General features: G+C 35.7%; 1 protein-coding gene across 1 annotated transcript in view; it reads right to left on the bottom strand.

The window, feature by feature from the left end:
- Window positions 1–17,851, bottom strand: part of RP1 (RP1 axonemal microtubule associated) — a gene marked incomplete at both ends in the record, with an annotated part of 176,037 nt that overhangs the window by 105,800 nt on the left and 52,386 nt on the right. Inside the window, 5 exons of the mRNA XM_080364131.1 lie at window positions 7,065–7,228; window positions 11,471–11,529; window positions 13,656–13,810; window positions 15,997–16,148; window positions 16,427–16,559. Of these exons, the coding sequence (XP_080220257.1) occupies window positions 7,065–7,228; window positions 11,471–11,529; window positions 13,656–13,810; window positions 15,997–16,148; window positions 16,427–16,559 (663 nt within the window). The remainder of the gene's footprint in view (window positions 1–7,064; window positions 7,229–11,470; window positions 11,530–13,655; window positions 13,811–15,996; window positions 16,149–16,426; window positions 16,560–17,851) is intronic.

Consider the following 17,851-nt stretch of genomic DNA (forward strand, 5'->3'; position numbering starts at 1 on the left):
CTCACTTTTTACAATTTGTCTCCAAACATAAATTGAAGTCCAGGTATATCAGCAAGAAGTTCATCCAAAGAGGATGAAAATACTTTGGATAAGCCAACATCTCAGAAGCAGCTACTCCAAAATCCCAATGTCTAACATAGTCGCTAGGGACAAGGCTTGACAAACAGTTATTAATTTCATATAAGGCCACCTCATTTACAAAATTTCAGAGAAGTCATATGCAGCAGCTTGATTCTCAAAAGAAAGAGAAATCATTGACTGCATTAGTTTGACTTCTACAACATCTGCATAAAATGGAGAAATGTTTAGAAATAGAAGATATTTTTAAACTGTGAACACACAGTTTGCAACTGTTGCCAAAAATATCAATACTAATGTGTCAGTAAAGTAGCCAGGATCCAACCATGATGATTGCATTTTCCAGATGTCTGAATTCAGCCAATTTTTTAATTGTGGCCAACAAACTTGGCACAGTTACACGCTCACTCAATAATCATAATATGCCACAGGTGTTTACACAAAAACTTAACAGTCTCGTGAAAAGATAGATATAGACATCTAAGGAGTAGGATTAAAGGCCACACAAAAATCAGCATTATTTTTTTCCACTTCACACAAAAATAAGTTGAGTAAACAAGCATTGCTCACTGAACAGTGACAGTTAAGACACTTTTTTTTCCAGTCTATTCCAGTTCTTTTTCATCCTGTAGATATCAATACTCACTCACTTGACCTTCCTATCCAGGCTAATAAGGAGCTACTATTTGCTAAAATGGATGCCATTTATTTGTTACCACGTTAATTAGAGAAAGGCAATATCACATTGTTGTTACCTGCTAAACTAATGGTACCAACAGACAGCTTGTTTTTCCACCCTCAGGTATAACAAATGCAAAAATCTTTTAAGAAGAACATTAAATACCTGGAAGAACCTTTTTTTTTAGTGTGTGGTTAATTAAATTACATCAACCTCAAGTATTTATGGTATCAGGGTGTCAGTTCTTGAAAGTAAGCACAAAACTCCCATATTAGGAGTTATCTGAAGGTTTTTCTGAGTGATCTCGTGTTTTCTGTCAGACCAGGAGTATTTTACTGGATTTGAAACTTTCCACGGTACCTAGGCGAGGAGTTAAAACACTGCCTGCCAGAGGATGTTAACTAGAATACAGCCTAGCATTGACTGTGAGAAAGCTCAACAAAGGTCAGGCTATGTAAGAAAACTTAAATTCTACTTAGCCTTCACCACATGCACAAACATCATGCTAACAGAACGATGCTGTGATTGTGACAAGTGCACCATATGCATGAAGAAGTGAGGTATGATAAGAAAGATTAGGCTGGTGGACACATAATAGCGCTTCAGAAAGTCTGAAGACACATGAAGATTCATTTAAGAAATGGTAGTGACCTCAGTCCATAACCTATGAGTAAGACTGGATCTCTGATTTAGTCTCTTTTTGACTGTTGATTCTATAAGAACCTGCCAGACTATGAACCGGCCTCTGCAATATATGTCTATCATCTTCTGGTGGATTTACAGCAACATTTATCACAGTGTCTTCTCTTCACAATGTAGGCTACTGTAAGCACTTCAGACTTTCAATTTCTGCAGTGCCTTCCTAGGGACTAAAGGGTTTTTTTTATATCTTCCTGATGTAAAGAAGGTCAAGAATGATTCAGAGACTGGAGCATTTCTTACATGAGGAAAGGCTGAGAGAGCTGGGACTGTTCAGCCTGGAAAGAAGGCGGCTCAGGGGAGGTTCTTATCAATGCATATAAATACCTGATGAGAGGCGCTAGAATAGGCAGAGCCAATCTCACCTCAGAGGTACCCAGTGAATAGTCAAAAGGAAATGGGCACAAGTTGAAATACCATAAATTCCACTTAAATATATGAGAGGAAAAAAAAAAAAAAAAGGGTGAGTGGTCAAATATTGGAATAGTTTACCCAGAGCAGTTGTAGAGTTGGAGATACTAAAAACCTGACTGGACAGTGACCTGAGCAACCTGCTGTAGCTGGCCCTGCTTTGAGCAAGGGATTGGACTAGGAAATCTTTGGTGATCCTTTCCAACCTCAACTAATCTGTAATTCTGTAGCACACAGTGCAATGACATCATCTTATTGACATAATTATTCTAGAGTCAGAAACAGATTCAACATCGCCAAGAAATCTCTATAATACGCAATGAAAAATATTTTTTGCAGGAGATAGAACTGCTAAAGGGCTGTCAAAGAGCTGATCATATAAAGTAAGGGTAATCAAAAACCTTATCACTTTATCATCTTCTGTTTCAATTCAGGATAAATTGATCTCATCTTGCTTAGCGTAAGATTTGTACTGTGTAAAGTGTCTCTTTATACAGTTGTAGCAAACCCAAAAAAATATTTTAAGACCAAGAGTGAGAGAATAAACCACACATTAGTCATACTACTCACTTCTGAATAGTGCTCAGATACTGAGATGATGGGAGGCATAAGAATGTGAATAGATTAGAAAATGGCTGAGGGGAAGGCAAGGCAGGAACATGGATTAGTAAAGGCACTGAATTTGGGCACTTGAGAGGGGAAGGTGGGGGAGTTCTTAACAGGGAGACCCTTAACAATGGAAACCAGTATCGCAAAATCTCCCAAACCACCAAGTGAAGCCTACTGGAGAGTTAAACAGACAGCGTAAACTGGGAGAGAGGAGTGACACAAGAGAGGCAGGCAGGTTTTAATATGTATTCATCTTGGACTTGTGTTGTCAGTTTTATAGATATATGGCTGAAAGATTAAACCTAAAACTGGGTACATATAGTCCTCTCAAGAAGGGAGTAACATTTATACATATCTATACACACCATACTGCAGTACTCCATACTGCAGAATAGCTGAAAAAGTAACACCATGTTCACTCACTCTCATTTTTTGAAGATGAGATGAATTGTGTTTTTCTCCAAAATTGTTTGTGAGCTTTTTACTACCTTTCTATGCTGTTTTCTCAGAACAAGCTGAATTTTGCTGCATGCACAGCCTGTATCTGATGGAGATCATTTTACATACTTGTTCCTTTTATCTCAGTAAGGAATGATGTTCATGTTGTTATTATATACATTTTGTAGAGAGATAGACAGCTTCAAGTGGAGTTAAAGCCAGCAGTATGGCTGTTTTATGCTGCCATAAGCGTATCTGACTAAGGCCTGGGTTTCTGTAAGATTTATTCGACTGTTTCTGGACTTAAATGGCCATTAGAGCCAATGGGTACAGCTGAAATATAGCAGGACACAAAATATGCCCAGTTTTTAGGCATTGGCAGTCCCATGGTTAAGGAAGCTTGCAGTCACTTTTGCAGTCTTCCCACTTGAGAAGAATTCTCACTGAGCTCATTACAGGCACTTTTATTTTAACAATGGGAAGAAAAGCAGGAAAATGGATTTGTTTCAACCTATTTTTATAACGTTTGGTTTTCTCCACACTGCTTCTCATTTTACTTTAGAGATCTCAGTTTTGACTGATGAAAGAACGAATATGGATCTGGGGTACAGGAATGAAAGACACAGTGAAACACAACAGACTCTTATAGTCTATAGGGCTGATTATAAAGGAGTGTCAATTGTTAATGCACAGATTATTTAAAACAACTGATAATTTTATTTAAACAGGAGGAAACCAGAATGGAAAACAGCAGATAAACTTCTGAGTATAAAGCCTTTGTGTGGTGCATACAACATAAGCCACACCTGATGAACATAATTCTTTACAAACAAGGTACATGTGTCTGGAAGGAAAAAGGCTGGTTTTAACACTGTGATAACCTCATCACAGGAACACTATTTATTAACTTTTATGATCAAGTATCGTTGCAAGTATTATTAGGAGCCCCGCTTTTCATCTACTTACATTAGTCTCTGGCATTTTGCCCTAATAGACTATGAGAGTGTTTAAAAGACTGTTTATACAAATGAAGAAACTTTAAATACTTTACATGTAACTGGAGATGGCACCAGATTTACAAGTTAGAGAAATGGGCTCATGTGGCAAAATTCACACCAGTGATGGATTCTAGTTCTCCTCATGCATATTCCATGTCCCATGCTTGTAAGCATGGAAGAACTATCTTTGTTATAAAGACAGCCACCAACTACAAAATATAGCATAAGGCTAAAGTGAAGATTTTGAAGATGTATTCAATGTCTTGAGCAACTCAATATACTGCCAAAATCAGTATTTTTTTAAATACTGAGAGATACTCAGAGACTGTGATGACACCAGAGGAAAATGCGGGAAACACATCATAGGTCTGATGAAAGCTGTAACTTATAGTAGATTGATATTCCTCTATTGGAAGAGGAATGACTCTCAACAGAAACATTATGCCCTAAAAAATATGTCTGAATAGTAACAGAAGCAGAAAACCATAACCTAGAATTAGTTTCTTTGAACACACAGGAACAATTACAGAGCAGAAACAGAAATAAAATTTAAATTCCTTTTCTTTCCCATTCCCATAGTGTTCATCTCTGACTTTCACATCTGGTAGGAAAGTTCCTAAACCACAAGGGCAAATATAGTGTAGTTTACATACAACTATCTTACAAGATACTAGAACCCAAGGCTTTGCTCAGAAACAATAACCCTCCCCATAACACAGCTGTAAATTACATTCAGTGAATTTTGTGTGCTACTATTAGATGGAAATCTCCAAGAGCAACAGCCCTGTTATATTCTACCTGTGTTACACTAGAGATTCATCAGTTTTTAATGTAATTTACACAAACATTAATCAGAGATAGCCAAACTTAATGAAGTTACACTGGATGTATACAGCAATGCAAGGAACATAAAAATCATATTCTAGATGAACAACAAAATCTCAGTAGTATAGAGGAACACATTTTGATTTATTCAAGTTTTAATAACTTTCTGGTTTAATGATTTTTAGCATTACTGAATATTCATTATTGACTTTTAAGTATACAAGTTATTATGCAGTTACCTATACTTTCTATCAGATTACTGTTCTTGATTTTTATTAAAATAATCCAGCATAGTTTTGTCTCGTCCTCTTTTTTGTGGGTTGTTTCTCTGTCATTTCTTATTATTATATCTGTGACCCAAGGGATTTTGATTGTTTTGTGGGACATGATTGTATTTTCTTTTTTCCATGATGTTATGCTGAACTCTAGCAGCCCCTTGCATCAGTTAACAGTTTCTTAAGAAAAAAAAAAATAAAATAGAGCCTTCAAATATGCAGCACACTTATACACAGAGGCTGGAAATCTTGTCCCATTTAGTTAAGTTTTTCACCCATATACTTAACAGATTAAACTAGTATAACAAAAAGCAATAGGAGCTATCTAATGTTTCTGCAACTCCACAGTTCTTAGCACTATTGATTTTACAAAGTGCTGAAATATTTGGAGAACACACCTCTCTTGGATTAACAAAAAGCTCAGCTACCTTATTAAATTGAGAAATTTAGGGGAAAAATATGGGAAAGGGAAGTCAAGTTACTTTATCTGTTCTTTTCTTTCCTCGTTGATCAGCACTGACTGACAGTTAAATAAGCAGCTTTGAGAAATAATGGATGGACAATAATCTGGCCAACCTTGGAGCTTTGATGGTGTGGTTAGAATTCAGAGAAAAGCCTCCTCAAGAACTTCTGAAGTTTAAAGGTGTTATCACACATGAATTCAAAAGTCTGGTTACACAATTAGATTTTGTAGAAGGTTTAAGTGGTAATCCTCAGTCCAGATTCATCCCACTCTAACTGCACCATAGTTCTGTACTTAACCTCCAAACCTCTTCCAGGCTTTTGGTCATATATAACCAAAGAAAAACATCAGGCACAGAGACCTAGGTACAGTGTAGAAGACCTTAGCCTAGGTGTTAGGGTGGATAGTAACAGATCATCGGAGCTCCTGGACCAGGTATCAAGTCGTGCTGTGATGTCAGAAGGATTAAAATGATGCTTTGAGAGAAACAGAATTCCTTCCAAAGAGAAAGAAAACAAACAAATATTCTGGGTACTTCTCTCAACTAAATAAATGAGTAAGAACTTGATGCAAGACAGCATTAATCAGCTGGATAAATATCCAAGACGATCACATAGCCAGAATGATTTGAAAAAGAACACTTAAATTTAGTCTTCAGATAAACACTGATTTCACCTTCCTGACACAATATTAAACCAGCATTATCCACAGACTTTAGCTAACTCACTTTTAATTTAAATAAATGCAAGGGAAAGAGTACCCCTGACTTGTCTCTGCATGAACTTATATATTTATACTTCAAACTGGAAAATAAAAAATTTTAAAAATCAGAGAAACTTCCTGTCCTATCTGTCACTGACCCATCGTCTGTTTGTTATGCATAAATTATTTTAAACTAAAGGACATATTGCAGATTTAATGACTGCAACCACTAGAATCCTGAGGAACTGGAGGAACTGGAGGAAACTGTAGGAATTACAGGAACTCGGAGAAGCCCTGGGAAATGTCATGCTTCTGAAGCACGTCTCAGAGGTCTCTCTGAAGAAGAGAGAAATATCCTCATTTGCTTGGAAAAGTAGAACATCACGAGTCTAAATCATCTGAGTTAACCTACCCAGTGTGATTTGACTCCAGTCCCTTTTCCTTTTTACTTTCCACAAGAAAAAGTTCACATGACAGTGTCTTTCAGTGAAAGCATGTGGAAACCCATGGAAATATTTACAGTGAACACTTCTAAAGATGGATACGCAACACAAACCATAGTCCGGGCTATCTTATCAACACAAAGAACCGGCAAAGAAACCTTTTTGTCCCTTTGCAACTGAACAACATCTAGTTAAAACTAGCACATCAAGCAGATGCAGGTTTGAAGCAGACTGTGAGAGAGGCATGTCTGCTTGATGCAGTTTTGGGTACATTTGTTGATTCAAATCTCACTATCATAAAAGTCAGCCACTCCCTCAGAAATACTTAATGATCCTTACATATTGCTTTGAGTCCACTTTATTACCTCCATTATCCAGTTTTGAGAGAAGCTATTTTGTATACATTTTGAATTCTCCAGTGTTTATATAACAGTCATACTATACCTTAAATGTGTCTTCACTTTTGGGATTAAACAGCTGGTATTTCCCAGATCCCAAAATAATAGGACCAGAAGCTTTGTTTTCTCCATAAGCATAAATGAATACTGTTGCTGTTGTGCCAGCTGTTTCAAAATCCCCAGTGACTACAGTAATCTTCCAGTCTCCTTCTGTAAAGCAAAAAATAAAATCAAAATGCTTTTATAAGTGTTATTGATACGTAGCAAGTTACTCGAAAGATGTAAGTAAAAGCATAATTTAGCCCAGGGACTGTAACTACTATATACCTAAAAGGTAATGATGCCGGGAGATGAATATTGGCTAGATGCCACATGATTTAAACTCATCTTAGGCAAGTTGTGTAACTTTAAAGATTTAGGAAGTTTGCAGCATATTAAAGCTGGAAATATGAGCATAGAGCCTAGTTATCATGGGAAAAGCCCAACCTCCAGAATTTGGATTATGACAGCACGTATAACCAAGAAATTCAACGGGAAAAGTATCAAAGCATCTCAATTAAGTACAATTTCCTCCTGTTTTATGTTGTTTTGACACATCAAAACCAGCTCTGTTTGCCTAAATGGGGGCATGACATTGAGATTAGCATGAAAAAAAATATTTTGTAGAAAATTCTGATGCTAGACGAGGACTCTTTAGAAAATCATTTTATATAAAGCTCCTGATACTAAAATGTCATCTCTGCTACCATACAATACATACAAGTTATTTAAATATCTGAAAGCAGCTTAATATAAATCTTATTTTTAAAAAAGAACAATTCATAATTGGAAAATGCATTTCTACATCTGAAAAGCTGGGATCTTATGCTATCCACCCCTTTTTGATTGCAGCTTTTGCCTGTATAAAACAAGTTCCACTTAGTAACTTAAATTCACCCCGTGCAAGGCAAACAACAAATGAAATACCAGCCCATAGTCATCTTATAAATAAATGTCACAGTGTACACTAGAGTTTCATTAATATAAAGCTATCTGGTAATGCCTGGATGAATTAAAGCTGGCATAAGTATTTGTCTTTGGCCAGTCCCATTATCCCTCAGTAATTTGCCCCACAAAGACTGAACTGGAGCAGGAAGCTTTATTTCTTGTTTTCCAAATTCTTTAGGTCTGGCTGGCATCAGGTTTTGGAAGGAGGCAGATTTTTAAATACACATAAATACACAGCTGGGAAATCAAGAAACAGCAACAGCTTATATGGTCTGATCAACAAAACCTGACCAGCAGGTCAAGGGAGTTGATTCTTGCCCTCTGCTCCACTCTGGTGAGATCACACCTGGAGTACTGCATCCAGCTCTGGGGACCTCAACATAAGAGGGACATGGACCTGTTGGAGCAAGTCCAGAGGAGGACCATGAAAATGATCAGAAGGATTGGAGCACCTTTCCTGTGAAGAAAGGCTTTTGTTCAGCCTGAAGAAGAGAACCTTCCAGAAAGACCTCATTGCAGGCTTCCAATATATCAAAGGGGCTTATAAGAAAGACAGACTTTTTAGCAAGATCTGTAGACAGAACAAAGGGAAATGGTTTTAAACTGAGATTTAGATAGGACATAAGGAAGAATTTTTTTATGATAAGGGTGGTAAGACACTGCAATAAATTGCCCAGAGAAGCTGTGGATGCTCCATCACTGGAAGTGTTCAAGGTCAGGGTTGGTGGGGCTTTGAGCAACCTGATTTAGTGGAAGAAATCCCTGTGCATGATGGAGGAGGTGGACTAGGTGATCTTTAAATATCTCTTCCAAAGCAAATCATTCTATGAGTCTATAAAGGAAGTGAACCATTCATTTTCCACTAAAAATTGTCAGACTCCAGTTTGTAACAAACTCTTTTGAGTCTTTGAAAATTTGCATCTTCACAGTTTTCTCTATAGACCCACTTTCTTGAAAAAAAGAACCACAGCACCAGACTACAAAAGAATCAACATCAATTAGAAGGGTGAAAAGCTAAATAAACTGAAGGTGGAAACAAAGATCATAAAGCAGGGCCACCCTGTCCCATAGAAGAGCTCATTCAGCAAAAAATTCAGTCTCTTCTCTTTGCAAACAATATAATATTAATTCCTTAAAGATAAAGTTCTTTCAGACCATTTGGCCAGAAAATGAGGACAATTCAATTTAGAAGTGCTTAAGAAGAATAGTGCAGACAAAGGTTAAAGAATAAACCCACTACTGAAAATTCCAACTCATTCAGAAACAAATATTCATGTCAAATCAGACAAAATGTATTTTCCTTTGGAGTTATTAATTATCTGATTTATTGTACCTCAAGTGTTTTGGATGCTCTTTTCTATTATCCCCTCTAAGTCTCTCTTTTGTTAAACAATGCATTTTCGAAACAATGTGATTAGTATTCTTGAGACTCTATATTCTAGCTCAACTCCTGCCTCCAAAGGATGAATCTGTAAACTATTTTGCACACAAGTAGAATTCTCAACATAAAAAAAGAGGAATCAAACTTCCCTAAAAACATGATTAAAAGAGTCTTTGTTTTTGTTTATTTCTAGAATATTAGACACAACACAATACCCTAGAAAGTTCTACTGCCCAGAAAGAAAGGGATTTTGTTTTACCAAAAAAAAAAAAAAAAAAAAAGTTTGGGCTAGAGTGAAAACTACATATTTACAAAAAGCTCAGATGAAAAAAGTAAGTGAACAGAATTTCAGATCAACCACTCAATCAGCAGATTGAGCAGTTCCTTTAGGTGTGGGACACTGAACTTGAAGTCTCTGTCCCACTGTTCCACATTTCAGCAAGTGCCCTAAGCAACAGACTATTTGGTGCATACAGTTTTGGTTGCCTAACTCTGATTGAGACTTCTGCAACAAATCCACCTTGCATTTCCATGAAACAGGTCCGTTTTGACAAAGGGTAATTTGTCTGTCATTGACAAAGCTGAGCGTCTCTTCTGGACAGCAAGAGATATTTCTCTCACAGGATCAGGATCAAAATGTTGTGAACAAAACGTTCACTGCAAGTTCAAGCCAATCTCCACTGAAGATAAGTCAGTTGAATACATACTTCGTTTACCTTGGCTTTTTGTCATCTTTTGTTAGGTTTATGGGGCAATTTTTATCTGCTGCAACTTTTACCATATAACCAGACAAGCACAGCTTAAATGACACAGCATAGAGATCCAGCCGTGGGTGCAGAAAGGAGTGAGCAGATTGATTTAAACTGTGATCACACAGGGGGATCTGTAGGTGCAGGCTTTGTGGAAGCAAGATGTGCAGAACAGCTAAGGCACAGAGTGATGAGCAGTAAGAAAATGAATGCCTTCTGAAAAAGGCATAGAAAGGAAAAAGGGCAAAGATACTTGTGATTCAAAATAAAGTTTAGAATAGAATGGGATTTGAATATAATTTGTAAAATAACTGGATGCAAACTTTGTCATTAACAACCTGCCATAGGGACATTATTTAAGACAAGGTATTTGGGTCGTCATGGACATCTTGATTGATATAATAAATTATTAATAAGCATTTTCAAACTTTTCCCCCACAGCTTCTAAATTATTGTTCAAACTACAGCGTGAAGCTCTTCTCACAGCTGAGAAAATATTACGTGTTATTAAGAAATGTAATATAATCTGTGCTGGTTGCAAGGATAGAAAAGTCAAGCTGAACAAATATGAAATCACAGGTAAAACAGAAAATGAAAAATTAATAGTGAGAACAAAACTATATATAGACCATGAGAAAGAATCATGGTTTAAAATATTAATTTAAAAAATGAAATTAAGATAGGTGAACAATAAATACTAGAAAAATATTAGTTTTCAGGCAAACAGAGAGAAAAGTAATGTGGGTGGACAGAATGACAGAATAAAAAGAAAGCATAAATAAAGTGATTTATTGTTTAAATTAAAATGTGAAGGTCAGTGCTTACTAAAATATTCAAATAGTGTGCTGCAATTAATGTTTTAAAATAAATACAAACAGCAATAAATGTGTAAAGCAATTAGTTCAGAAACAGAAACGCTCTCCATTAAAAACAGAAGACTAGAGCAGCACTTACCATTTGCTTCTTCTCGCATTATAAGCAGGTTTATTTGAAATTCGGGGAGGGGGCAGGGGGGGGCAGGGAAGGTAGTTAATCAAGAGAATTAAATTAAACAGTATTCCCTGATGCACTTGAAAGAAGAGATTAAAAAAACATTCCGTGATTCTAACCAATATCAGAAAACTTCCCTTCTCATTCATTCCCTCATTGATTTCTCACTATCACCTATACCCATTATACAATGCAAACACAAAACATATTATCCCAGAAATATAACAAGGGAAACTGCAAAATGGTTAACTCTGATATTTAAAATGCAAATTCAACTTAGATTTCTTCAGAGAAAAAGATTTCAGTTTACTGATCTTACTTCCATAAAGTTACAATAAAATTTACCTTGAGGGTACAGCTCAATTTCTGAATGAATTACACCTTGTGACATAAAAGGGAGCCACCTAAGAATAACAAAGAAAATAACAAAGCAGGTAGTAATATTTTTTTCTTCCACCATATTACCATATAACCGAATGATCCACATCTTATTTGCATACTGAATACATGTAACAACAAAGGATCTTTATCTCTAAAATTTTAGTATTTGATTTGATACACATTAAAGTCGAAATTATTTGACCCAACAAATAATTTTATTTCTGCAAATGTAAGAGCTGTGTAAGTGTAAAATATTCCTGTGTCAGATTAAGAGACCTGTATGGCACAACTGTACTTAATCGTATAGCTAATCAGAAGACTATGACAGAACATGGTTTTTCGGTAATATGGATTGAGTGCTAAATATAACTTGTATGCATCTATTGAAGTATTTCTTAAAATCAAAGTTTAGTGTTATAAACACAAATGGAACTGAATATTGCCCTTCATTATTCCTCCTACAAATTAAGGTCAGATAGATGACTGAAAAAGTGCAAATGAAGGCAAACATTGGTTAGGTTTTTTGGTCATGTTATTCTAGCCTAAAGATAATTTTGAAACCTTTTCATTCAGAACATGGATATGGATTACCAACTTTTATAGTTTTCTTCTACTTAGCAAAATATTAGCTGGTTTTCTAAAAAACAAAAACAAAAACAAAACAAAACAAAAACAAAACAAAAAAAAAAATCAAGCTTCTGGGCTGTTGGTTTTTATTTACTTGGTCCACCCCCATGGACCCTCCATGAATGATATAAAACATTTAGTCTTCTATGAAACTTGTTGGGAATCCAGTATAAACTCAGATTAGTCCAGAGTAGTTTTTGAAGGTTCCTTATTTTTTGTCTTGAAAACATTAACAAGCCAATTCATAGAAGAACTGACCCCTAAGAAATAAATTTTGTCTGTCCAGACAACTACTTAATTATATCGCTTCTGCTAAAACTTTACCACTCAGGTGTCTTCTGCAATCCTAAACGACTGTTTAAGTATCAGTCTGTAATGAATACTGTATAATTGAAATCCAGTGAGACCCACTGGATATTCAGAAACTATCCAGTTTTTTAAGTCGGATGAAATGCTGTTGTTTTCTTGTCTAAGGAAAAAAATACAGCATTTTGTTCATAGCCCAGATCATAAAATATCAATGTAGAATAAATCTGTGAGGCTGAAGATGAATAAATCAGAGAGATTTCTGAAGGACAAAAACTTCTTCCCTCCTTGAACAGAGCACAGCGTTTCAGCTTTACATTTTGGCCAACATGGAAGCTACCCCAACCCCATCACTCACCTATATTAATCCTTTTTCAATGCCAGTGTTTTACTGTAGAAAACTTATGAATGAAAAAAAAACATTCTCTGTTTCTTCTTGACAGTGTCTGTCACTGAATGATTTTTCTGATCAACATTTGGTGCTAATTATCACAGAGACAATACAGCAAAGTGGCCTGACTTGTATTGTCCCTAAACCGTGTTACCCACTGAAGTACAGCTAGAACACAGAGATGATTTTTCGTGACTGAGCTTTTCACATGACCACTTTGTTTCTCTACAATTCCTTCATTTCTCTTGAAAGATGTGCATACCCATGAGACAGACTTCAAAACTGGAAAGTCCAAATGTGGGATTGCCATAATATTTTTTCCAAACATACAAAATGCAATGCTAAGAAATTGGCTTTTAAGATGCTAGCTTAATAATTTCCATGAAACAACCACAAAATAATTTTGACTTTTGGGCATCACGTTTGTCTCTCTAGCAATCACGTTTTTCTGAAGATACTGAATGCTACTTCTGGATGACAAATCTGTTGTCTTTCCCATTTAGAAATACACTTTCACTTAGAATCTTTTTGTGTGTTTTAGATTTCCTTCTTGAATAAGTCAGTCACTCTTATAGCAGTAATCCTTTTATGATGAGGCTGCACTGCACAATCTAGTAACACAGCCACAATATAAGCATTTAACCTTTGTTACAGGCCATACAGCTCATTAACTCAGGCAATCTGTTCTGCAACAACCAATTTTCTGAATTTTTTGAAACGCAAAACCATTCAAATTTGTTCTTTCCTGGAAAATTCATATTTAGCACATTAATTGGCATAATACTCTTAGTGATATATATTTAAGAATATTCTTGTAAAAGCTACCTTCCACAGTTGAAAACGTATTCCGAGTTGGTCTCAGCTTCTCTGACAATGACTTTATCACAGTACCAATACTGGGACTTGGCATTAGCCTCACAGCGCAACAGCACCTTCTGCAGTTCTCCCAGAGACACAGTTTCCACTTCAAAAACCTTGACCTAGAAGACAGAGACATCACTCCATAATTTGCTACCACTAAGTCTGAAAGTTTTAAGTATTTCAAAAGCCTAATTAACTCTCACAATGTACAAAGATTCCTGTTGCTTTTAACAACAGCTGGGCTGTACTAAGGCAGCTGGATCTGAAAAGTTAAATATCTCTTGATTATGGACCATAATAAATGCAAAACCACAACTACAGTAATAATCCCAAATAAATTGCTTTTTTCCGCCATCATCCAAAATGCTGCACACAACCCTTCACTATTGTTTCAATACCTCACCATTTACAATTATTCTTCTTGTGGTAAGTGCCAGTTAAAGCTATTACTGCCTTTTTTGATACAAACTTTCTCACATTTTTCTCTGTTCGGTCTCATCTTTATTTACATTTTATTCTGCTGGAAGAAACTGAAATCTAGCATGCCACTTGCCCCTTGTTATGCATCTAGGTTTGTACTTACAGTTGGCTAAGATTGTTTTCATAGGAGCATGAAGCTGATCAGGTGAAATGTTCAGGTTGGCAATTTTCTGTCACAGTAAAACGCATATAACTTTCTCTAAATGTAACGGTCCAGATCACACTTCTCAGTAAAAGGAACATGAAGGAAAGAACTACACTGGAAAATTCATATCTGTAAAGTTCTCAGACCTTGGCAAATGGCAGAACTGAGACTGCTTGTGCAACTTTACTTCTCCCTTGTGTACATGTAATATATGATCACAAGCTATTGTCTCTGAAGGATCCCTGCCTCAAATTGTGCACAGACAGGACTGCAGCCTTTTAATGCTGCTTTTTATCTTCATTATTTTTATGACTCTATGCATTATTTACTGCAACCAAACAAAGAGTTCAGTGAAGCAGAACTGATTTCCCCAGTGACTTCACTTCTGCACTTTTTCAATCGTACCCCAGTTTTCTGCAAATGCTGAAATCTATTTTTCAAAAGGTTGTCTGTATATTTGTTTTACTTATGCAGTTAAAACACAGAGATTACCGTCAAAAGCTGTTGAAGATGCGAAGTAGTTTTGGTGCTAAACCAAGAAACAGAGGGGTTAATTTATTGGCATATTTAACATTTCAAATAGCTTAATATGTCCAGAGAAGAATTGTCTTTGAATGAATCTCAGTTACAGCTATGGTTGCTCAGAAATGTTAAAAGGGTTAGGCAGCAAAACAGACACATACAAAAAGTGGTCACTCAAGGAAGCTTTACTTTAATTGATTTACCTGATATCACGTAGAATATCTGTGGCAGGGATAAAATCAAGCTGTTCAAGTCAGCACTCAACTGCTTCTGTCATAAAACAATATATCCCAGGCCCTGCTCTGACACTGTCTCGTTCACCCATTTCCATAACAAAGTGCACTTTGAACCACCTCTCTTAGCCCCTGTATAAATAATACACTCAATTTAGCATCAGTCTGGCTAGAATAATCCCCCTAGAAAATTCCACTTAAATTCTGAATTTCAATTGGAATAGAACTTTATATCTAATACATGAGTAATGGTATTATATTTTAAGATAGTATAGATATATCTATTTACCTATAGGTTATTGTTATGCTTCATATTTCAGGTACTATTCTTTATTTTCTAATTACATGTTCCACTAACAGCTTGGTACCATTTGTTAGGCATACAAGTGTTAATTCTCAATAGCTCACAAAGGGAGAAACAAGCTTAATATAAGATCATAAGAAGGCTGAGATTAGATTTAGTAGTTCCTGAAATTCAACTGCAGAAAATCAGGATAAGGTACTTATGGAGGAGATAGGAGTTATTGAAAGATAAGTACTTTAAATCTAAATATTAATCACAACACTGTACTATTACCCATTAAAAGAAATACATAACAAACAGTCCTACTAAGATCTGAAATCACGTAACAATTTTTGTGCACATATTTTGAGCCAGCTGGAACTCCCTATACTTCAACAGAATAGGTTTTAAATTCATAGGCAGCTTTTCTCATCATCCTGGGGGATGTTCTTCAAATCACTTTATTTGTCTGTGTTTTCACTCATTCTAGTCATTCCTGGATCAGTAGAAAATTATTTTCCTTAGTTCTTAAAAAAATATTTTGCTAAACCTCTGTGATCTTTTCTATCAGGAACCTGTTAAAACCAGTAAAAGTGATTTCGTTTTATTTATATGGCTAAGCAAATTGTTTTTCATACTTACTGTTCCTTTCTGAAATGTCTCTGGTGTACCAGATTTATGCAGAAGTCTTATACCAGAATCTCCTTTTTCTCCATAGATACACAGAAAAACTGCAGAATCTGTATCAGCTTGTTCCAAGTCACCAGTGTAGACATAAACATGGTATAAAACAACTTCCAAAAATAATCAAAAGAAGAAAATACAAGTTATATATAATCACAATTAATTTTACTCACTATTCTAGATTAATGGAAGCAATGCCATCAAGTTTGATTTGCAACTAATTGGCTGGAATATATTCTCCAGAAATCAGTAAAACTATATGTATTTAAGAATGCTAAGGCCACATTTATGAATGTACAGCAAATGGAAAATAATTCAGCTCACATTACTACTGAAAAACAGGCAACCAGTATATACATAACTGTGCTACTGTGAAGCACACACATACTTGGATAGATTGGTTTTCCAGCTTCCACTACTGGAAGTTCACAGACAAAGTCTCTACCATCACGATTCCTTGACAGCCATGTGTTTGCTGGAAAACTCAGTGTTTTCTTGCTCTTTATATGTTGCAGTGTCACCTAGGGAAGAAGAAATTTCAACTATGATTCAGGACTCTCTTCACTTTCCAGTGCTTTACTTCTCAATAGCAAAACATATTTTGTATAGCTTTTCTTCTCTCAAAGAAGACAATAACATGATTAGTAAATATTGCATGCAAAATTGCGGTGTGAAAACATTATTATTTTGGCCACTACTTCGCAACTTGACTCCTCACTAGAGATTTTTTTCACACCAGTGGTACTGCAGCTGAAACTGCCAGCCTCTCTTCTTTGAATATGTCTTGAACTTTAAAATTATCTTATTCTTGGAAGAAACAAATCTGTAATTGACATTTCTGAAATCTGTCAGTGAACCACCTCTATGTAACACTGTCTGGAGTACTGGAGACGGAAAACTTCCTGATAAGTAAGGTTAGATGAGACTGAGCTTTTGGAAGATGCGGAAAGAGAGACAAATTTTTATATTAAAATGAAAACAAGATGAAACTCATCTATATCCTTCTGAACTTTGGCAAGGAGTGGATATGTTGAAGTATTACATCAGTTTGTATTATATTTGGCTCTTCGACAGCAGAACAAAAGACAATCTGAATACCAGCACCCTCTATTTCTCTGAAGATAGTTAGAATTAAAATTCTCAAGTTATTTGCCACTGTATCATATGATATCTGTCTTCCTTGCTTCCTATAACTAAAGCAGACTTTCATCTCTCTTACGGGAGCAGTTTTACCTAGTCTTGAATTATAGCAATGGTTACTACGATTTTTTTCCATAGGCATTCACTAGCAAAAGGAAATGAACACCAAACAACTGTCTTTCTACAGTCATGTTTTGAATGTGTATATAGCATGCATAAGCCTTGCAAATAAAATTATGAAAATAAGTATTCACATTCAAATTCTAACCCTTAGGAAATCAGGACAATATATTCCTTTATCTCACTTTTCCAATAAACTATTATTTTAAGTAAAATGAACATTTAACACCAAAACATGTGTTTATTCTAAGAAGAAATACTTTTGCAGCAGTGATTCTGAAACGCAAATGTTTATTGGCAGAGCTCCCCCTGCTGATTCATAACAATCGCAAATATTAACTACTTTGTCAGAAAAACACAGCTTTTGACCTGATTTATTTCTTTCTGTGAAAGAAATATTTTAAATCACAAGGTTACACTATGAAATTTGAGCCATAATGATGTGGAAATATTTTGTAACTACCAAATGGATAGTAAGATTCGTGCAACCATTTGAGCAGCTGAAACATTTATACTTACATTCAGTTTCGGTACAGTCACTGTTAAGGCCTTT

Source organism: Nesoenas mayeri (assembly GCF_963082525.1).
Source record: "Nesoenas mayeri genome assembly, chromosome: 2".
Taxonomy (NCBI): domain Eukaryota; kingdom Metazoa; phylum Chordata; class Aves; order Columbiformes; family Columbidae; genus Nesoenas; species Nesoenas mayeri.